Source organism: Leucopleurus acutus (genome assembly GCF_964270905.1).
Source record: "Leucopleurus acutus genome assembly, chromosome: 7".
NCBI lineage: Eukaryota > Metazoa > Chordata > Mammalia > Artiodactyla > Delphinidae > Leucopleurus > Leucopleurus acutus.
Genome location: NC_139150.1, coordinates 93,855,098 through 93,877,731, shown reverse-complemented (window position 1 = coordinate 93,877,731; position 22,634 = coordinate 93,855,098). Strand labels below are relative to the sequence as shown.

Here is a 22,634-nt window from a genome sequence, read left to right as displayed (position 1 = left end):
GAGCCGTGGGGGGATATTGAGCAAACAGAAAGCAGGCGTTATTACGACACATCCTGACTCGTAACCCTTCATTTTCACTTTCTTCCAGGATTTCTTCAGAGGGCTGTAGAGAAGCACGCTGTTTAAGAACCAGGTGGCCTTTGATATTTGCAGTGGTGAGAGCAGCTCGACCTCACCCAGAGTGCTGAGAAATGCGGGGCCTTAGGGCTTGCGCCGCCCACCAGCTCCAGGCTGCCCTGCAGCTCTGAGCAGCGACCATCCTGACACCCACCGTGGGCTCGCCTGCCCGCGGGCATTTGCTGCTGAAGTCCCCACTGCGGCCCCAGCCGATGAGGATGTGCGCCCCCGTCGGGGGGCTGCTCGCCGCCCTCACAGTGGTGTTTGGGACAGCGGTGACGTTTGCACCCATACCTAGGATCACCTGGGAGCACAGAGGTGAGGGCAGAACCGTGTCAGGCGCTGGTGGCATCTGAAGGGAATGGCCACCCTGCTCCCTGCTCGTGGTGTTGAGATGCACAGGTGCCCTTTGCTCTGCTGGGTCTGGCCTCCTGGCACTTGCGTGTGGGCAGACGGCCTGCACCGCCGCTTCTGGGGAGATGGTCCGATAACTGGAAACACTCGCAGGGCTTGTTCTTGGCCTGCTGATTTGGCTTCTAAATCGGGGCGGGGTGCGGGGGGGCCCTGGAAGGATGTTTATCTTCCTTGTGCCTGATGACGTTTGGTGTGCACTGCCTGAGCACAAACCACACCAAGTAGTATCAATATTTTGAGGCTATTTAATTATGTGTAGCTGAGCGTCAGGCCGGTCGTTTTCATTTGCTATTTATTAGTTTCCCTTTTGTTTATTTCCTCGTTTGGGAGCTGTGTCTTAGGAACCGTCCGCTCCAGTCTTTCAGGCTCAGTGGTCCTGAGCGAGGTGTGCTTGCAGGGCTGGAGCTGTCTTGTGCAGAATTCCAGGCAGTGTGTGTGCTGGGAGAGCCTCTATCCTGTGTGCATCTTTCTTCAACAGTGGGAAATTAGAAGAGCAGAAGTGTGACCACCTAACCCTTCAATAAAATCAGAGCTTGGTGACAGATGGAAAGCCAAGTTTAAAATTGACTCTGGGATGGTCAAAAAGCAGAAATAGCTCCTTAAGAAATAGTGTCAATACATTTATATTACTCCTAAATAGCTCATCCTTAAATTCCTCATATTCCTAAATAGCTATTGATGCAATTACCAAATAAGTGAAAGAGTCATTTGTTTCTCTGCTTTTTAAGTTTGTGGTGGTTATATCCTTGGAAAATGCTTGGGTTAAGGGGTGTAATCACTGAAATAGATTTCTTTAAAGGCTTTGAGGTAAATGACTTTTTTCTGAATAAGGATATCCTAAATAGTTATATTCTCTATAAACCTCACTTGTGGATGATTAAATACACATAGACAAGAGTTTGATGGGAGGGAGAGGGAACCACAGTGGTCAGCAGTTTAAGGTGTCTGGCCTGCAGTCTCCTGGGAGGTCACAAGGTTACACTGCAAAGAGGTCACGCTGCCTGAAGGTCATGTTCCTAGGAGGTCACGCTGCCGGGTTTGGAACTCAGCTGGGCTGGAGGGAGCGGAGCAGGACGGAAGTCAGGCCGCAGCACTGGTAGAACACAGTGGCTCTGGGGCCTCACACTTGGTGGCAGCCTCCACCCAAAGGTGACTGAGTTCTGGCCTCGGCTGGGGCCTGTCCACTGTGGCAGCAGACCCATGCATGGCTCTAATGAGACAGCCACGCACTAAAAGGAGACCAGATGCTCAGGGTGTGTCCAAGCTCAGAAATACCTAATACGTTCTCCCCCCACTCCGCCCTCCCCAGAGGTGCAGCTGGTGCAATTTCACGAGCCGGGCATCTTCAACTACTCGTCCTTGCTGCTGAGTGAGGACAAGGACACCTTGTACGTGGGCGCCCGGGAAGCCGTGTTTGCCTTGAACGCACACAATATCTCCAAGAAGCAACATGAGGTATGGTGTGGGCTCCCCGCTCCCCTGCTGTCTGGGCCACACACCCTTTCCAGTGTTTTCTCCTCAGAGCCACACACTGGCCTCCTCCTGGGATGTCAGGCCCTCTCTTGGCTGTGGAGCCTGCTTACCCCAGTGGCCAGCCCCACGGACGTCCTGTGCGTCTAGCGAGCAGCCTTCCTGTCCACCAGGGCTGAGGGCCCTGTCATCCTGAAGCTTCTTTCCCGCCCTGTGTCTACCAAGCCCCATCTCAGGGTGTCCCCTGGCAGCCTCCGTCCTCCCCAGGCTGGCAGTTCACCCAGGGGTCACCCTCTTTTTATCTTGGATTTTTGAACATTTTATTACGGAAAATCTCAGGCACACACGGGAGCAGAGGGAGTGATATGATGAACCCTGTACCCGTCGAGGCTCCCGCAGGCCGGGGGTTCACCCCCATCCTCCCATCCACGTCTTCCTCCTCTGCTCCCTCTGGGAGGCTTTGCAAATCCCAAACACATGTTCTTCATCTGCACATGTTTCCCTGATCATCTCCTAAAGGAAGGGACTCCTTTTTTCAAAATAACCAAACTATCGTTATTGCATCCCCCAAATTAATTTCATCAAATAGTGTTCAAATTTCACGGGCTCTCTCATAAATGATGTTTGACTATTCCGTTTGATCGGGTTGAACTCAGGCCGTCTGTGTGGCCAGGCACTCTGTCCGTCGTGGAGTCTCCATTCCTAGGAGCCGCCCTGGGTCTACTTGGCTGGGAGAACCACTCGCGATCCTGTCTGGCCCCCAGCCCCGGTCTGGCTCCTGTGAGAGGCCGGACCCTCCACCCAGGCGGGCGTCCTCCTCCTGGCCCTTGACTGTCGCAGTCTGGAGCACGTCAAGGGTTGCAGAATGGGACGTCCCGCCTCTACCGTTCCTTCTCCATCTGTGAGCTGGAATACTGTCGGTGACGGGGAAATGCCCGTTGCCAGCTATTCACGTCTCCCGAGGCCAGTTCCTCTGGACATGGCAGGATCAGTGCTTGAAATCTTCGCCTTTATTTACTAGTTTTCCAAATAATGAGTAAGTTCTTCCCAAAGGGAGACAGTGGGTTTTTGGACTGTTTTTGGTTTTTTAGTATGACCATGACTCGTGGTTTTAAACGTGTTTGAAGTGCCTCAAGCCATTGTAGCCAATGCTCAGTCTGTCCCCTCCTGGCCTCTGGCAGCCTCTCCTCTGCTCCTGAATCCTTAGACACCACCCTAGTGGTTGGTGTAATTTTCTGGTTCTCTGGAATCAAGCCAGCCCATGCTCACCTTGTGCCTTTTCTGCCCCAGATCTCTTATTTTTTTGTTTCATTTTGTGTTAGTCTCCAGAGTCAGGCATAGTACTTAATTTCTGTTTCACGTAAACGAGATTCTGGTTATTACCCCTTGAAAATAAAGTGTTTGGAACAGTAGGCACTTAGAGCAGAGGGTTGCCAAGGGCCTGCCCTGCTCAGCCCCTAGTCCCTGTGTTCATTGAATTCCCTTCCTCTGAGCCTTACTCTCCTTTCCAACAACTCAGGCTAACACTACCTTTCAGAATCTCGTCTTGGGAGCATCGTGGTTCCACCGTGTGCTTGTGCCGACCTGCAGGTGCTCAGTCAGAGCCCCCGTTGCTCTGTTAATGCCATCACTGTGGGTAACCGAGAGGCTTTAGGCTCTGTAGACGTAAAAGAGGGAAAAAAAGTGAAAGGACTACAGCCAAGCTTCAGTGAAAACGCCATGATCAAGGGCCTGTCAGAGTTCATGCTCCTGTGTCCTTATGCACTGCCTGTAGATAATGATGAAATTGTCTACATTTTAATTTCTAAAGGAAGTTGCTATTGGAAATGGGACTTTGTTCTGCTTTCACGTGTCCTGATTAGCACTTCCATTTCTCTGAAAACACATTGCTAGGGGATTCACTTCACTGCCATGGCGAAGCACCGTGTACTTCCTGACCTCTGAGTGCCCTACGGCCAGCTTTGATTCTCTGGGAGGAAATATATTTTGGCATCAATCCTGGAATATCACACGGGCAGATGGGGCATCTTGGGGACAGTGAGGCAGGAGCTTGGGAGCCTTCTGTGATGCAGCGCTGTTGCTCCCTGTCCTCTGGAATGTGCGGGGCTGAGGCATCTGCCAGCCTGGCTCGTCCACCTGGTGTGGAAGAAGCAGGAGCACAGATCTCAGCGGGAAGACATCTGACCTGAGGGAGCCCCGTGGCTTCATCACTTTCACCTGCTACCATCACATAAAATTTAAAGCATCATAACCCTGCTGTTCTACTGATAAAGTAAACGTCAAGACATTTTACTAGACTCAAGAATCAGTTTTGAAGGGATGAGAAAACCCACTTGATGTTTGAAAATGCCTGCAGTTTAGGGAATTCCCTGGCAGTGCAGTGGTTAGGATTCTGCGCTTCCACTGCAGGGGGCACGGGTTCAATCCCTAGTCAGGGAACTAAAGTTCCACATGCCACGCAGTGCGACCAAAAAAAAAAAAGAAAAGAAAATGCCTGCAGTTTATTTTCTTGATAAATAATTGGATCCTCCCCACTTTCAGTCACTTAATATTTGCAGTTTTTTTCAGTGAATAGCAGTCATCTGGGAGCCGCCTTCCAGGCCCCCTGGCTGCAGCATGCGGATCACAGAACTTTCATGAAGCTCACGGGTCCCAGCGTCTGCTCTCTGAGCCTCACTTTGCAATCTGAGATATTAATGTCTTGGGAAATACCTGTGCTCTAAACACCACCATGTGCTTTGTAAACTGTATGTTTTTTATACCAGTATCTCCTTCTAAAGGGGGAACATGCACTGAAATGGACTCTCGTTTTTCCTCACAGGCATATTGGAAGGTCTCGGAAGATAAAAAAGCAAAATGTGCGGAAAAGGGGAAATCAAAACAGGTAATTTCTTTTGCAAGCTTCAGAGCCCACCCAGGCCTGTCTTACTTGTTTGACTCTCCCGAACGCCCCGACTTCTGTGGTGCAGCCCAGGCAGGTTGCCCCGCCCTCAGGATGCTGCCAGGCTTGCTCACGTCATCGCGACTCATCCTGCAGGTTACCTCCCTGTTCCCAAGTGGCGAGCCTGGGGCTCTCAGTGCAAGTGCCAAACATACTAGGCTTTAGAAAATTACTTTAAAGTTTATCTGAATTGAATTTATTCAAATGGCCTGAAACTTTGACTACAGAAAACGATGTCTGGTGCCTGCTGGCCTAAAGGTGTACAGTGCAGGGCTCATGCCTTCCCTGAGCTCCAGTGGCCTGGAGGGGTTGCTGTAGGATTTCTGGATTGCTGGCAGCATCTGTGCCTTGAGATACTGCTCCTTCGCTAGGAGATACTGGGCATCTCAGTGTGGTGGCCATCCGGGAAGCGCTGGGCTGAGTGTCCATCCATCTCCCTCCGGAGCTCTGGGTTATGGCTACCACCCACTTGGGCTACCCTGCCCCTAACTGGTGCTGGGCCGATGTCGGAGTCTTGGAATACAAGCGCCCCATCTTCCCTGGTAGTTGGTTAAGACAGCTGGGTTATAGTCAGTTTCAGTAGTTGTTGGCTAATTTCAAAGCAATTAAAATTTAAAAAAACAAAAACAGAAAAAATGTTTTGGCTAAACTTTTTTAGCAAAGTACTAAACACTTTCACCAAAGTCACTAAATTCGAAATGAGGGAAAATGCAGGCATTGCGATGTAATAACAGGTGTCGCAGGGAGTTGTCTTAGAGCTAAATTAGAACAGGCACTTTGGCCAGCCCCACGTGGAGGCCATACAGCGGACAAGGGTCCCTCCCAGTTCTTTCAGGGACGATGAATTACTTCCAACCAGTTTCAAAACAATCGCGGCAAAAAAAAAAAACCTTTCCCGAGTGGAGATAATTTCAGATGCTAGCACATATAATCCAAGTACATTTCAGCCTAAAATAGTGGGTGGGTTCTTCAGTGGCATCTGGTTTTCCTGCGGGGCCTTTCTGATGTGGAGCCGGGCTCGGAGCCCCTCATTAGTCCTGCCTCTCCCCTGAGCTAGGCGGGCCGGACACACCCCTCTCCTGAGAAGCACTGCTTCCAGTTCCGCACATTGGGGTGTCGAGGGTGGGGTCCCCCAGAGAAAGGGAAGGTGGAGGGAACTCTGCACAGCACACACCCCCTCGGGCCTGCCAACACAATGAATGGTCTGTGTGTTCAGTGAGAGTGAATGCGTGTTTCCCTGTGCCAGATGTCCAGTAAGGTTTGAGGTCAGCTTTCATTGCTTTTTGGCTGATACACTTTTGCTGAGTATAAATCAGTGACTGAGGTGAAATCTGTTTGGCACTTGACAGCGGCCTGTGGACCCTGCAGAGGCAGAAGCACTCTGGCCAGCTGCAGATTTAGGTTTGTGCAGGGGTGGAGCCGGGTCTCCGGGAGCCTGCTCCCACCGTGCCAGGCTGGGCAGGGCTAGCCTGTGCAGATGGATGGCACCTGAGGCCCGAGGTGGAAGGGTGGCAGCGAATTCACAGCCGGGTTGGTCATCAGTGAGCCGTGAGGAGCTGCTGTCGGGCGTGTGCTTGGCTGGTTCGTGCTGTGCAGTGAGCAGCCTGGACAGCTGGGATCAGGGAGGGCGTCCGGTGGAGCCTGCATGGTGGCTGACCCATGTGTTTCTCTTCCTTGTAGACAGAATGCCTTAACTACATCCGAGTGCTGCAGCCCCTCAGCGCCAGTGCCCTTTACGTGTGCGGGACCAATGCGTTCCAGCCAGCCTGTGACCACCTGGTAAGGCCGCGCAGGTCCCCTGGTCAGTAGTTAAAGCAGCGTGTGGGGCTCGAGGCAGCAGCAAGTGGTCTCCACTCTGCAGTCTGGGAGGATTTTCTCCTGCCAGCTGTGTGGGGATGGGGGTGGTCCATGGCTCCGCAGAAGGCCTCTGCCCACTCACTGGCCTCCTTTAAGCCTTCCAGTCTGTAAACCACCATGACTGAGGGCATGACTGGGTGCAGGACTTACAGGACCACTGGCCCATAGTGCAGAGCGGGCAGTGGGGGGACCTTCTGGGAAGGCCAGTGTTGACAGAGAGGAAGCATCAATGTGCCCTGATCCAGCATCTTGCCTATTTCTCCTTGTCACATTTTGTATTTTGTGAGGGAGCCCTGGCTATGACATGGGCCCTGGTCAAGTAGAAAACTCAGGACTTCTGCGCTTGGATCCCTTGTTCTTGGTTCATATATGTTACGGACGAAGTGTTTGTGTCTCCCCAAATTCCATATGTTGAAGCCCTAATTCTCCAAATGTGATGGTATTTGGAAATGCAGCCCATGAGGAAGTAATTAAGGTTAAACGAGGTCATGAAGCCGGGGTCCTGATAGGATGATGGCCTTATAAGAAGAGGAAGAGACACCAGAGCTCTCGAGCTCTCTCCCTCTGTCACGTGAGGTCACAGCAAGAAGGTGGCTGTCCGCAAGCCAGGAAGAGGTTTCTCACCAGGAACCAGCCATGCTGGCACCCTAATCTCAGACTTCCAGCCCCCAGAACCATGAGGCAGGAACATGTGTGGTTGCAGCTCCCCCGACCCCTGTCTGTGGTCGTCATGGCAGCCCGGGCTCACTACAATGGTGTCTGCTGCTCTGGTCTTGGGGCACCACGTTCAGTGTTGGCTGTTGGGGTACAAGTTGCCCACTGATAGACAGTTCTGGAATTCTTCCCTCTGAGGAGTGACAACACAGTGCCAGTTTGCTGAACGGTTATAGAAGCAGGACCCATCTCTCCATCACCTGCATCATGTCCTTGACTCTCCTTGAGCCTCGTCAGTTGTCAGTAGGGTCCTTTGGAGAGGGCCCCCCACTCTTACACCGCCCTCCCACCACTCCTGATTCCCTTGCTGACGGTAGCCGGAAGGAGAGAGCGGATTAGACAGCAGCATCTCCTCTCTGGGAGATACTCTTTTTATTCAGATAATCTGATGAGCCATTTATAACAACCACAAAGAGGGAGGAGTGTTTTAAATGCACTTGAGGAGCGATAATGAAGCACATTTTCTAGTGTTTGTCCCTATTTAGTGAGTAACTGTCAAGTGTGAAGTATGCTAAAGTGGAAAGCTTAGTTTGCTAGAACCCTAAATTCACTGGAATTAAAAAAATGTTTTCCAAGCTTGAGTCCGAGATACATGACAGGACAAAGTATGGGCGAAGTAAGGACCTGCTTCGAAAACCTTGTATCCGCACACAGACCCCTGGGGTGGGGTCCATACATAGGGTGGGTCTGCCGGGCTGTCTGTGTCCACAGACTCTGGCAACAGAGGTTGGGATCGGGGTAGGGGGTGCATCTAGGTGTTGAGATCTTCAGTCCTCATAGACAGACGTAGTTTCTTTTTCCTTAGGTCACATTAGTCATATTAGAAACATTTTGCACGTGAAAGGATTTCCTGGCTAAACTCTATAGTTAGAAGCTTAAGGTATGGAATTTAAACTTAAATTCCATGTGCATGTCAGTTGTTGAGGTAAGGGAATCATATGTTTCATTTAAATCTAGACCTATATTTTTTCCCAATATTTAAAAAAAATTTCAAGCCGACAGAAAAGTTGATCACACACACGTGTTCTAACCACACAGATTGCATGGTTGGGAGCGTCCGTATGTGTGCACAGGTGTGAGCACACCCATGACCCCTAAATGCTGTCACATGCCTCAGAATAATGACATTTTCCTACAGTAATGCTGGGTTTGTCATTATATCTAAGGAGATATACAATAATTCTCTAATGTCATCTAACCTCCAGTCCCTGTTCAGATTTCCCCAAACATCTTCTTGAAATGCAGTCAGTGAATCACATCAAGTGGGGTGCACTGTCACCCCAGTTCACACCTCCTAACCTAAGAGGTGAAAAGTCTGTGTATTATTTCCACCAGCCTGTTAGAAATGTAACTGCATCTTTCCCATGCCCCTGAGCCCTCTCTGCTCCGTCTGTGACATGTTTCCCTCGCTCTGACAGACAGCAGGGCTGCCCATCCACCCATCGCAGTTTGGGTGTCCGTCTTCTTAAGCTTCGCCAGGCTTTCAGGTGGAAAATGGTACCGCACTTTCATTGCCTTGTGCTTCCTGGGTTGCTGGCAGCTCAGGCATCCTTTCTTGTCTGTGCTGCCGGATAGGTTTCTTCTTCTCTAACTTGCTGTGCTTTGACTGTTTTCCTCCTGGAAATGCTTTATTACTCACTTGTACAAGCTTCTTGTATATTCAGGGATGGAAATGCCTCATCTGTCATTTTGCAGGCATTTCCCCCTCTTTGTCACTGTCAATTTCTGTCTCATCTCTGTGGACAGACGCTTCCCAGTGCTTTGTGTACTGGATCTGTCCATTTTTTCCCTTACTTGGCTTTGGGCTGTCTTGTCAGGTGAGGAGAGATTATCCCAAGACTGAAATTGTCACCCATACTTTCTGTTAGTGCAGCACGGTTCCGTTTTTAATATTTAAATCATCGATCCACCTGGAGTGTGTTTCGATGGGTGGAATGAGGTAGAGATTCTGCTCCTTTTTTCCTGTTATCTGTTTATTGGATAGCCTGGTCCCCCGCTGCTTTGAAGGCATCTTTGTTGATATTAAAGTTCTGCACGTGGCCTTCCAGTCCCTTCCGGAGCACATCCTGTGTTTGGTTCTCCCTGGCTGTTCTACGACCCTAGAGCCATCAGCATTGCCGTCTCTGTCCTATAGGAGAGTCAACTGAGGCTCCAAGATCTGGAGGCGCTCTCGAGGGTGTCAGAGGGTGCCAAGGCACCAGTGTCCAGACCTGGGACCAGGTGGTAGACCGTGCATGTGCTCTCTCCTCTGTCCCCCCAGAAGAGTGAGTCTGTAAATTAAATGGTCCCACAAAGATATATTATGACTACAGAAGTTCAGACATTTTATGGCACTCTTTCTTTTCATTCAATTATAGAACTTAACATCCTTTAAATTTCTGGGCAAAAATGAAGACGGCAAAGGAAGGTGTCCCTTTGACCCAGCACAAAGCTACACGTCCGTCATGGTTGGTGAGTCCTGCTCTCAGGGTCTGTCCCTGGCTTAGCTCTGCTGGACCGCCAGGAGGTCCCGTTCCTCCTCCTCCACAGGGGTCTCCCTCTGCTTCGTTCCCATATTCAGTATCCTCACAGAAGGTACAGGAGCCTCTCCACAGACCCGCTGATACAAGCTTTTGAATTCATTGTTCAGTAGGATAACCAGCCACCTCCACAGTCCTCAGGTTAGATTTGTAGGAAGAGATTATCTTATATCTGTCCTTTGTGCAAATCATCTGGATTACTCGGCCACGTTGAGTTAATGCTCCTGTTCGAGGGACGTTTGTGACTGAGCCATGACCTGCCTCAGAACGGCCTTGTACACCCAAGGCGAGCAGGCCAGGAGCCTTGTGTGCACCCACTGTTGTGTTTGTTATTTTACTGGATGCAGGAGTTACTTGCGTTGTGTTACTTATTGCCCCTAACAGTTTAACATGGAGCCTAAAATTACCCATGTCAAAGAAACAAAACAGAAGACTCAGGAAGCAGAAACATGCGCCCAGAAGCAGGGCGATAGTCTCTCCGCTTCCTGGGAGGACTTGTGTTAGCTTGGGAGGAGAATGCGGTGCTGAGCGTCTGTCCCCGACACTAGTGTTGATTCCCTTTTCCTCTTTCCGCCCAAAGATGGAGAGCTTTATTCTGGGACGTCGTATAACTTTTTGGGAAGCGAACCCATCATCTCCCGAAATTCTTCCCACAGTCCTCTGAGAACGGAGTATGCAATTCCTTGGCTGAACGGTAAGAAGCAGGTGGCATCACGGAAGGTGTGTTTCTGCTCGGGGCGGCTTCCTCGCCGGCAGAGCCCTCACTCCAGTTCTCCTTTTGCCGGCTCCCAGCCTCACAGGAGGGCATCTGCGGCTCACCCTCCTCCGTCCCGGGGCTCACGTCAGCCCCAGTGCAGTAGGGGCGCTTCTGGAACTGCCGGGGGCTCCACAGCCAGCATCCACGGGCTTCTTTGCTTTCTTCTCTGCTAAGAGAGCGCTATTTCAAGCCTGCCTTTACGCCTTCTGGAAAACGGATCTGGGAGGCTCAGAATGGCGAGCTCAGGCTCGTTACATCAGCATGTGATATTATACCATTATGTCTGGACATCATGTGTCCATGTTGGATTCACAGTCCAGATGGCTCACAGAGATGCTCACAGGGGACTTTTCTCATGGGCATCGGCCAGCCAGCCAGAACCTTGGGGCACCTGGATCTGGTGGTCAGCAGTTTGTCTCTTTTAGGCACGTGCTGTTTAAACTGGCAAATGCATATCTTCCAGTGGGTCTCCAGGCTATGGTGGGATCAAGCTCCCTGGGGCCCCCAGGCTGCCTGCCAGTTGTGAGGCCCAGCCCTCAGTTGTTGGGCTGGACCGGGAGGCTGTGCTTCAAAACCCCCATCTCGGGCATCTCCTTAGGCCAAGGAGGGCAAGATGGGCACCGTCACCATTCCCGGGCCCTGGCGTTTGATTGGGGTGTGGTGTGGACACCCTCCCACATCCTCGGTAGGGGGTGCCCGGGCCCTCGGTGTGCACAGGCATAACCAGAGCATCTGTTCCCTGCAGAGCCCAGCTTCGTGTTTGCTGACGTGATAGGAGAGAGCCCGGAGGGCGGGGACGACGGGGACGACAAGGTCTACTTCTTCTTCACAGAGGTGTCTGTGGAGTACGAGTTCGTCTTCAAGCTGATGATCCCACGGGTAGCGAGGGTCTGCAAGGTGAGCCCAGCACCCCCTCTTCTCTTTGGTCCCAGCCCTCAGTGAGAGTGTGTCACCCAGGCTCCACACTTCCTCCGAGATGTCCATTTCCCGACCACTTTATTCTTCCACGCTACAGATGTCAGTGTGGACGGGCCGAGGGCTCGGGCCTCTGTCCTCCCTGCGGGCCTCCCTGGAGACCACAGGGGCGCCCGCCCCGTGTGTGACGATGACTGTCCTCAGGGCTCTGATCTTAACACACCTCCCTCAAACCTCCCCCAGTTTATAAAAAGTTAGTTTTTCTATATTGTGTTAACCAAATTCTGTTGGAATTGGGGTTTTTCCATTCCAACGTAAAGATGAGGAGGGGTGCATTTTCACTGGGTCCAGAATAAGTGAGGATACATCGATTTCATGTTCTGCATCCAATTGTAAGAGTTTTGGTATTTCTCTCCAGACCAAGTCACGTCAGGGGTGTTTCACGATTGCTGCTTGGTGGGCAGTTCACTGAAAAGTGTTTTGGAGGACCTGGCAGGACCAGAGCACCTCAGCAGATAACTTGGGGGCTGGAAGGAAGTGAAGATTTGATCTCCCACAAGGAGCCCCTTTTGGGGGAGACCACACGTACACACATTGGCTTGAGACAGATTGGGGAGCCTGTGCGTCCGCCAGCCCCTGGCTCTGCCAGTCACTCATGGACGGGTCGTGAGTCTGGAGATGCACATGAGCCAAAGGGCCAAAGCAGTGAACATGTGCAAGGATGGCGGGGGTCTGCTGCATGACACAGAGTGTGGGCAGAGTCGAACAGTTGTTCTAGCTACAGTTGGGAGACTGGTCCGTCGAGAGGGTTTTGTTGGTTTGGTTTTGTGCTTCAATCGATGACCCGAGCTGGCATGAAGGGAGTTGCTGGCGTCACTAGTAGTCTGCAGCCAGCTTTCCTTTTCAGCCTTGGCTTCCTTTCATTCAGGCAGAGCTGCTCTGGGCCCAAGTACATCACTTATCACCTGCTCACGGGGGAAGTCTGCCCTCCTCCTACCACACGTGTCTTTGGGGTTACAGGGGGATCAGGGCGGCCTGAGGACCTTACAGAAGAAGTGGACCTCCTTCCTGAAGGCCAGGCTGATCTGCTCCCGGCCAGACAGCAACCTCGTCTTCAACGTGCTGCGAGACGTCTTTGTCCTCAGGTCTCCCAGCCTGAAGGAGCCCATGTTCTATGGGGTCTTCACCCCACAGCTGTGAGTGCCCGGGTGGGTGGGTTGGGGGTGTTTCCACTGCGCTTCCCGATTCAGGGCAGTCACGTCGCCCCCTCCTCCCCAGGAACAACGTGGGGCTCTCGGCCGTGTGCGCCTACAACCTGTCCACAGCTGAGGCAGTCTTCTCCCGTGGGAAGTACATGCAGAGCGCCACGGTGGAGCAGTCGCACACCAAGTGGGTGCGCTACAACGGGGCCGTGCCCACACCGCGGCCCGGGGCGGTAAGTGGACCGGGCTCTCTCCACGGGGAACGGGCGTCCACCCGGGACTGGGAAGGGCCGTGGGCACACTCTCCTTTTCCTGGCTTCTTCTCATCGGTGTGTTGTGTAACAGCTGTGGCTACAAACTGCCCGAACAAGAAAGCTCTTCTGGCTGGCACCAGCTGTACTGTGGGATTAACATTGCGTAATAAAATTAGAGCTTTTTCATTTTCTGTTTCTTGCAGAGAAACACACGATTTCTTAGCAAAGGGATGAGCGATACTCTCCATTTGTTAATATGAGTCACATTTTTTTTTCTCCTAAAAGTAGTGAATTTTATGTAGAAATCAGTGTGGGTGTCGAGGCCGATGCAGCTGCATCCGTTTATTATGTGACTGGTGAGCTGGGCCGTGTACATGGCCCGTGGTGGGGTTGTGACCTGGGAGAGTGGCCTGGTGCTTGGAGCTCACTCCCCCAGGATGGTCCCCCTCTCTGGGGTACGTCTCTGCTAACACAGGTCAGTTCCTTTCATGCGTATCTTTAAGCAAAAGGTGTTCACCTGTGGTCATGAATTTTGGTTTATGAACATCAAGAACTAGGATAGAAAAAAGAATCCTTTGTGCTCTTGACCTTTATGCTATTTATATCTAGAATTGGACTATTTTTAGCCATTTTTCGAGGCTTCTCTTCTGGGAGAGATGTGGAATGATAAGTGTGTATTTTTCAATTTCAGAAGTGTGATATGCTTTTTTCATTTATGAATGGATGAAAATTACTTCATTGACTATGTATCATGAGACACAATTGTGTCTTGTGGACAAAAAGACAGTTGCATTTCCTCCCTGCTTTATAACTGTGTCTTCAGATTCCTGGGGAAAGGTCACCTCAGTGTTTCCATTTTTTCAAGAAATCCACTGTGTAGTCCTAAGTTCGTCACCTCGGGGAAGCCTCCCCTCTTGTGCGGAGCGCGTGCCATGTGCCCGTGCACCCCGCAGTAACGGGTGGTCTGCTCCCTTCAGTGCATCAACCGGGAGGCGCGTGCGGCCAACTTCTCCAGCTCCCTCAACCTACCAGATAAGACTCTGCAGTTTGTCAAAGACCACCCTCTGATGGATGACTCCGTGACCCCGATAGACAACAGGCCCCGGCTGATCAAGAGTGACGTGAACTACACGCAGATTGTGGTGGACAGGACCTGGGCCCTGGATGGGACGGTCCATGACGTCATGTTTGTCAGCACAGGTGGGTAAGAACGTGGGTGAGTCCAGCTAATTTCTGCCTCCCGGAGCCAGCATCTCCCCCAGGTGCCTGAGTGGGTTGTTAGGGCGTGGAAGCGTTTCTGAGAAGTCACCACACCTGGATGGCTTCAGATCTCTGTGACCATCAGAACACCTGGGGCGCTGGTTAAAAATGCGAGTCCTGGCCCAGATCTAGAAATTCAGGTGTGGTAGGTCTGGGCGGTGCAAAGGGAGGCTGCTGAGAGCCGGCACATGGGCACGTCCTACTTCCCTGCCTGACACCTGTCCTGACCTGCCCTGGGAGACACACCTTTCCTGGTGGTCCGTAGACTCCGACACAAGTCTTCTGGAATGCTCTTGGTAGCCAGGCACAGCAGCAGCTGGCGGGCTCTGTGGTCAGCTCTGGGTGCTGCGCAGCCACCAGTCTCCCCTGCCTGGGGCTCCTGGCACAAGGATGGCACCCTCAGAGGCCAGTGCAGCCCAAGAACCATGTCACGTTTGTTTGGAGGACACAGTGTCAACTACTCTGATGAGGGGTATTGAAGTCAACAAAGGGCTGTTTATTTTTCAGATAAAAATGGGATAACCCATGTCAGTCCAGTTGTTTATTTTGCTGATGGCTTTTCCTTTTCCGTGTCTAATGCAAAAACATCTGTTTCTAAGCCTTCTACTGGGGGAAGGACTGGGAGGCAGAATGGTGACCATTGGCTGCGTGGCTGACAGTGCCAGCACCGTCCTCTCCTCCTGGGGAGTAACCTGCAGCTTTGACCTTGCAGACCGGGGTGCCCTGCACAAAGCCATCAGCCTTGAGAACAACGTCCACATCATCGAGGAGACACAGCTCTTCCAGGACTTCGAGCCCGTCCAGACCCTGCTGCTGTCCTCCAAGAAGGTAAAGTGACTGGGTGGCCGGCTGGATGGCCCCACATCTCGGTGCCCACAGGCTGGGTCGGGCTGCACCAGGCAGGCCCCGTCGTCCATCTGGCCTAGAGGAGCCGACCTTCAGGCTCTTATAGAAAGTCCTTCCATGAGCTGTGGGGTATGGGGTGGAGGGAAGGCAAACTGTGTCCTAAAAGTTGCAGAACCTCACCGAGTTGTTGGGACCAATGTACGATGCTGTCGGGGGGCTCACTGGCCTGTGAAAACACTTCTTGTGCCGGAACTTGGTGAGGGTAAGACCCAGTTGGCGGGGGTGCCCTCCGTGCACCTTCCTCATCTGCACAGAAAAGCGTCCTCTGAGTAGCGACGCTCCGTGTCTGTAAAGCCCCGTTTCATGAGGCGCTGTCTCGTTCACCAGGGCCGGCCTGCTTTGTCCGTAAAGGGCCAAGAGTGAATGTTGTAGGCTCTGATGCCCGTGCTGTTGCAGTTTGAGAGCAGCCGTGGGCAGTCCGGAAGCAAGTGAGCCCTGTTATGTTCTACCAAATCCTCATTTACAGGCACTGAGCTTTGCAGTTCGTGGAATTTTCATATGTCACAAAATATTATTATTTTGATTTTTCTTCAACCGTTTGAAAATGTGAGACCCACTATTAGTTGATGGGCTGTTTAGAAACAGCCAGCAGGCTGGATTTGCCCTGTGGTCCACAGGCTGTCCCCTGCTGTACATCCAAAGTGGCCTTTGGGAAGTGTGCCATTGGGTTTACAGCCGGGGTGGGGAGTGAAGAGCAGAGCTCAGGCCGGGCACCGGGTGACCTCGTCCATGTCCTGGCTCCAGGTGCGTGACTGTGAGCCTGGGTGGACCAGTCCTGCCTCGGTTTCCTCATCTATACGGTGAGGGACGGCAGACCCTGGGACTGTCCCAGCCCTGCCCTGTGACTCCCCATGCTGTGACCCGTGGGCTGACAGGCTCTGGTCAGCATCAGAAATTGGTAGCCTGGCCATACGTCGAATTCCCCTCCACTGCAGGCCCACCCATCGCTTGGCCTCTCCCACCTGCACCCTGTTTGCAAAGCCTTGCTTGGAAGCACCAAGCCAGGCTGTCCTTGCTTCGTATGGCGTCGCCCTGTTGCTGAGATTTTCCCTTTTGACCCATGACACTCCTGGGCCATCCTCTCTTCACGTTGGAAAGAGGTTGTTCCTCCAGCCCCTCAGAGCATCCTCCCTGCCCTGGCTCCAGGTAGGGGCCTCCACCCGGATCGTGGGGCCCAGGCTCACTCCTCCCTGGGCTGTGGGCAGTAGGAAGGGGGTCCCGATAGCCAGGCGAGAAAGAAAAGAAGGCGACCTCTTGGTCAGATGCGTATTTGTAAACTCCACACACGGTCTTTCGTCCTCTCCCCGGCATCATGAGCTTGAGGAGTTGGATCTGGTTTTCAGACTCCTGTAGCAGGGTCACTTCCCCTCTTGGCCGCCACAGTGTGTGTTTTCTTGCTCCAGTTCTAAAAGGGAAGGAAGACGAAGTAGCCTAATGGGGTTAGGCTACCAGACATCTGTACCTCTCGGGTGGGTGCTTTTGGCCCCCTTTCCCTCAGGCCCACCTGCATCGTTGTTGAAACAGGGAAACCCAGGAGCCCTTCTGGCCACTGCCACGTTGCTCAGGTGCTTCAGCCCGGCTGGGGCAAGCACGCTCACAGCCTCCAGATGGTCTAGTGCTCATCAGAACCAAGGCCAGGCCCCCAGTGCAGACAGGGCTCGGCTCTGCTCCACAACGTCATTCACAGACCCAGCTGGCCCTGCCATCCTGAACCCAAGTCTTCCAGGGCATGTGGGTGCTGATCCCATGGGAGGGATGGGGGAGGGAGAAGGGAGGGAGGGGGCAGTACCACCTGTGCGAAGTCTGACAGGTGAATCCTGTGCTCACCTGCCTGAGGTCAGGATGGGTCATATGGCCGGGGGCTAGCCATGCAGGGAGTGAGTTGCCTGTTCCCACAGGAGCCTCCACTGTGCTGGGATGTGGTTCAGGTGCCCATGGGGTCCCACACCTTCTCCTGGGCTAGTGGGTTCAGGGTGGCTTCAGAATGCTGTCCGTGCTGCCGTGGCAGCAGGAGGCGGCTGTTTGGGGTAAAAAGACACCTGCTCCCCCCTCCCCATTCCCCACCAGCAACCTCTTCTGGGTCGATCATGCCTGGCTCTCAATGCAGAAAACTGACGAGCAGCTGCCACAGGGCTGGGGGAGCACAGGAAGTGCTACCAGGGAGGGGGGTCCCTGGTCACTACCTGCCCTCCCCTGACAAGTGCATTTGTTTTTTGTTTTTATTGTGGTAAGTGTACATCATATAAATTGTACCACGTTAATTATTTTTGAGTGTACACTTTAGCACCATTAAGTACATTCACATAGCGCAACCCTCATCCTCACCCATCTCCAGCACTTCATCTTACAAAACTGAAACCCCAAACCCATTAAACACTGACTCCCCGCTTCCTCCCATTCCCCAGCCCCTGGCACCCACCATTCCCCTTCCTGTCTGTGTGTGTTTGACTACTCTAAGAACCTCGTGTTGATATAAGTGGAATCCTACAACATTTGTCCTTCTGTGAGTAGCTTATTTCACTCAGCATAATGTCTTAAAGGTTCATCCATGTCCGTCCTTCCTTTTCAGTGCTGAATAGTATTCCATCCCACGCGTCCACCACGTCTGGTTTATTCACCCACTGGTGGACACTTGGGTTGCCTCTCCCCCTGCTGCATGAACAGCCGTGTTCTCCAGTCTCTTGTGCGTACATGGCAGGCATGCTCTGGGCCCATGGAGCAGGCTGAGTGTGGTTTTCCCGGGGACGCTCTTTGATGGTCAGGTGCCACCTGTACAGCAAAGGTGGGAGCTCCTCCAGCTCTGGCCATGTCCACCCACAATCACCCACCTGTGTGCACAGAGACCAAGATGTGACTGAGAGAGCCTGGTGCTGCAGCTGAGGGCACAGTCACCCAGAGGGTGGGGACCCGCAAGGGGCCAGCAGGAGGGCACCTGGGCACATGTGCACTCAGCAGATCTCACAGGTGCCGGGTGGTACCTGGCCGGCTTGTTTTCTCTCACGGAAGAGCTGGGGTGAATAGTACAGGGGTCCTGTGGCCCTTCCCCAGCGCGCCTGCCTAACCGAGGAGGCCCGCTGGCACAGCACCTGCACTCACCTCCACACGCCCGATCCGCGCGTTCCCACAACCTGCTTTTTGACTCCAGGGCCCCCCGTGGCCTCCCTTGGTGTCTGTCTGACGGCTCCCGTCTGCCCTTATCTTGGCGACCTTCACACATCTGGAGAGAACTGATCGGCGTTTTGTGGAACGCCCCTCGGTTTGGGCATATCTGATGTTTTCTCGCGTTGAAATTGGGGTTGAGCATTTGGGGAGATGACCACTGTCTCGGGGACACGGATTCAATGACTTTTCAGAGTTACTCGGTTTCTCCTTCCACGTTGTCCCCACACCCTGTGGTCAGTGGATCCAGTCCACCTGGTCGGGAGGGGGCGGCGGGGAGCTAAGCCCCAGCTCCTGGAAGGAGGAGTTGAAGAGTTTGGGGGCCGTGTTCAGCCCCCACGGCGGCTGACACTTACTTGTGGGTGACCTTGAGGCTACTCAGACACCCGGCTGCCTCTCGCCCCCTGACTTGCATGTCCACCCATGGGCCTTGCCTGCAGCGCTTGCTGCTGTGCGATCTCAAGCCACTTTTCTGTTCCCTTCCCGTCCACATTCGTTGGAATTGGGGAGGCCCTGCCCTGTTGGGGAGCGAGGGCTGGAGGCTGAGCAGGCTGTGGTGTGAGGAGGGTGCATGAGTGTCCGAGCCCTCTCCAGGGCCCCTCCGTAGGACCGCACTGAAGTTGCCCACTTGGCCGGTCTCCCCAGGAATTTTTTCCTCACCTCTGAGCCACGTGATCCCAACTGTGATACAGGGTGTCGTCCTGATTCCTTCTTACGAATATGGGCTCACCTGGCCTCATCTGCCCGGGTCTCTGCCGACATGGACAGGCTTGCACTGGGCTTGACTCTCTCTGCCACCTGCCATCACAGTTTGACTCTGTTGCACAGGGGACTGCCCTCTCTTGGCTGTGCTCACACACGGTGGGTCTGTGACCCCTGGGCCTTCAAGGCATCACAGGCCAGGAGATCTGATGTAATGCCAGGGCCTTTGCACTCCAGCCGGACTCTGAAATTAATTCAGAACATGTCCTCAGAGGATAGAGGCTGTGTTTTAAATACTAAGCTCTGTGGAAACTTGGGAATCTTTTGACATTAACCAATGGCTTTTCTAGAGTGTCAGGGTGAGACAGAGGCTTATCAGCAAAGGAGAGAGAAAATGCCGTATGTGAATTGCCAGCCCTGGGTCTGCTGCTGGGCTTCAGGTGGACTCCTTGGGGGAGCCCTCGTTCTAGCTGAGTCCCGTGAGAAAATCAGCCTGCCCCAACTGCCCGTGCGCCCGGCTCCCTACCAGTGCTGCGGGTGCCGGCGGCATCAGCCTGAGGGTGGAGACGTCCCAGGCCCAGCATTCCAAAACACGGAGGAGCCTGCTTTGCTCTCTGCTTCTGAGCGTGGTTGTCCATTTTCCCAGCCACGTTCATTTCTCGTAAACGTAGATGCATGAGAAATGAATGCCTCTTCACTTGTTTACTAGAGCTCTGTTCACTCTCCACCTGTGTTCACTGCAGCCCCGCTGGATTCACACACTGACACGGGCCGTCTGTGTGCTGGTGCTCACGTGTTGCACGAGATGGGCTTTGGAGGCTGTGCCCTTTGGCCTCTGGTCTAGTGAGGCTGGGAGGGCAGTCGGGAGTGTCAGGCTAGTGGGTCTTCTTGCACACAGAGGAGGCAGAGGAGGTGCAGAGATGCACTGCTGGTGGGTAGGATGAAGGTGGGTCCTCGGACGGGGGAGGGGAGGGATTTGGACCAAGTCCCAGCACACTCTGAGTTAGCCCGTGGATTCTGTCCGAAATCCACCCGTCTTGTCACGACGCTGCAGTGCAGATTTGTCTTAGATCTAACCTGGCCTCGTTCCGCTTCCTCCTCCAGAAGCTCGTGACAAAGCTTTGGCATCACTCCCCATGAGCTAGAGAAGCACCTGGCACGTTGAGGGCTGCCCCCATCCAGTGCCCACCGTTCTCATCTGTTTCACACCCACAGGGCAGAAGGTTTGTCTATGCCGGTTCCAACTCGGGAGTGGTGCAGGCCCCCGTGGCCTTCTGCGGAAAACATGGCACCTGCGAGGACTGCGTGCTGGCCCGGGATCCCTACTGCGCCTGGAGCCCGGCCGCGGCCGCCTGCATCGCCCTGTACCAGACCGATGGCCCCAGCAGGTACCAGCCCCACTGCATGCAGGCGCTCCGCCCAGCCCCATGGTGTCAAGCGCATGCACTGTGTAACCTGTGCCCGGTTGTCTTGCAGGGGTTTGATTCAGGAAATGAGTGGGGATGCGTCCGCTTGCCCCGGTAAGTTGCTCGTCCTCGCTGCCTTCTCTTCAGGGACGGCCAGGTCACGTAACCATTTCATGATGCTTTGCTGGTGTGGCATTTCGTACATTTTGTTTTTCTTTCTCTACTCGGAACAGAGGTCAAGTAATCTCGTGGCAGACCCCGTGATGTTTCTCTGTCCCTTTTATCACAGAACAGGATGTTGAAGCCACGCACAGTGTATTTGTTTACTGGAAGGCACTCTCCATCCCAAACTGTGACGTCTGCTCTTGGGATGCATCCTCTCTCTTCTGCTTAGCTTGGGGCGCGTTAAACAAAACCTACACCTCTTGTGAACAGGAGGGAGGAACTCATGAGAGATTAGTCCCCGTTCCCCTTGGGGGATCCCACCCCTGCCAGGAGGTCAGGCATGTCCCAGCTGAAGGCAGGCGTGCCCTGGGCCCCTGCCCTCCCATCCCTAACCCGCTCGCTAGCTGTCATCAGTTAAGACAAGTTTAGGAGGAGGGCGCCAAGGCCCACCGAACGGCTAGCACACCCGGCAGCCGCTAGCAGAAGCCCGTTGTTTGATTCAGCGCCGCCACCAGAAGGCACAGCTGACCGCTGCCCAGCCTCCCTGGCCTGGGGAGTTTTCTCTTGGGAAATCAGGGTGCGAAACAGGATTTCTTCTGCTCAGAGTTGGCTTCAATTTCTTTGTCCCCAAGGGCTGCCATTGGGGTCTTAATCTTTGCTTTTCCGTCACGCATGTCTTTATCTCCTTGCTGTTCTGGAAGATTCCATGTTGCTCCACAGGGTGAAACTCTTGTGTCCTCTTGTGCGTGTTAACCTAGTTTTGAAAGAAGTATCGAGCAGGGTTGTTGATGCTGTGCACGTTTATTTTGATGTTCCAGATAAAATTAAAGAAAGTTACCTGCAGCATTTTTTCAAGCATGGTGGCACAGCAGAACTCAAATGCTCCCAAAAGTCCAACCTGGCCCGGGTGGTGTGGAAGTTCCAGAATGGCGTACTCAAGGCCGAAAGCCCCAAGTACAGCCTGGTGGGCAGGAAGAACTTGCTCATCTTCAACCTGTCAGAAGGAGACAGTGGGGTGTACCAGTGCCTGTCTGAGGAGAGGGTCAAGAACAAGACAGTCCTGCAGGTGGTGGCCAAGCACGTTCTGGAGGTCAAGGTGGTCCCTCGAACTCCGGTGGCCTCCACCTCGCCGGTCACACGGACAGAAGGTAGTAGGATCACCTCCAAAGTGTCAGCGGGGCCCACCCAAGGCTCCTTTCCCCAGACCCCAGCCTTGCAGGTCACCACTCCCAGTGCCATCGCCCTGCCCTCCAGCCCCGAGGGGCCCACCAGCATGTCCTGTGAACCAAAGATTGTCATCAACACGGTCCCCCAGGTCCACTCGGAGAAGACAATGTATCTCAAGTCCAGTGACAACCGTCTCCTCATGTTTCTCTTCCTCTTCTTCTTCGTCCTCTTCCTCTGCCTCTTCACCTACAACTGCTATAAGGGCTACTTGCCCGGACAGTGTTTAAAGTTCCGCTCGGCCATGCTCCTCGGGAAGAAGCAGCCCACGTCGGACTTCTCGGATTGCGAGCAGAGTGTGAAGGAGACGCTGGTGGAGCAGGGCAGCTTCTCCCAGCAGAACGGGGGGCAGCCCAAGCCGGCCCTGGACACTGGCTATGAGACAGAGCAGGACACCATGGCCAGCAGGCTGCCCACTGACCGGGAGGACTCACAGAAGATCGACGAGCTCCCAGTCAGGGACCGGCCATTCGACGTCAAGTGCGAGCTGAAGTTCGCTGACTCGGACGCGGACGGGGACTGAGGCGCCCGCTGCTCCCCGGGAGGTCTTTGTGTTGCCAGTTCAGTCCCCCGTCCAGTGCTGCGTAGGTAGCCATCGTCAGCAAACCTCAGTCTTCTGTGTCTTTTCTCTTGGGTCGCGCTTGTGACTTGG

The 22,634-nt window shown here is 53.5% G+C and overlaps 1 protein-coding gene across 1 annotated transcript; it reads left to right on the top strand.

Moving 5' to 3' along the window:
* Window positions 1-329: 329 nt before the first annotated feature.
* On the top strand, window positions 330-22,567 carry SEMA4D (semaphorin 4D; the record flags this gene model as incomplete). Its single annotated transcript, XM_082842535.1, has 14 exons — window positions 330-435; window positions 1,841-1,986; window positions 4,823-4,885; window positions 6,623-6,721; window positions 9,871-9,964; window positions 10,613-10,726; window positions 11,535-11,686; window positions 12,725-12,900; window positions 12,983-13,139; window positions 14,138-14,360; window positions 15,133-15,248; window positions 20,403-20,575; window positions 20,664-20,707; window positions 21,577-22,567. 14 exons carry the CDS (start codon window positions 330-332, stop codon window positions 22,503-22,505), a joined length of 2,592 nt encoding a protein of 863 aa, XP_082698661.1. The 3' UTR covers window positions 22,506-22,567.
* Window positions 22,568-22,634: the final 67 nt, after the last annotated feature.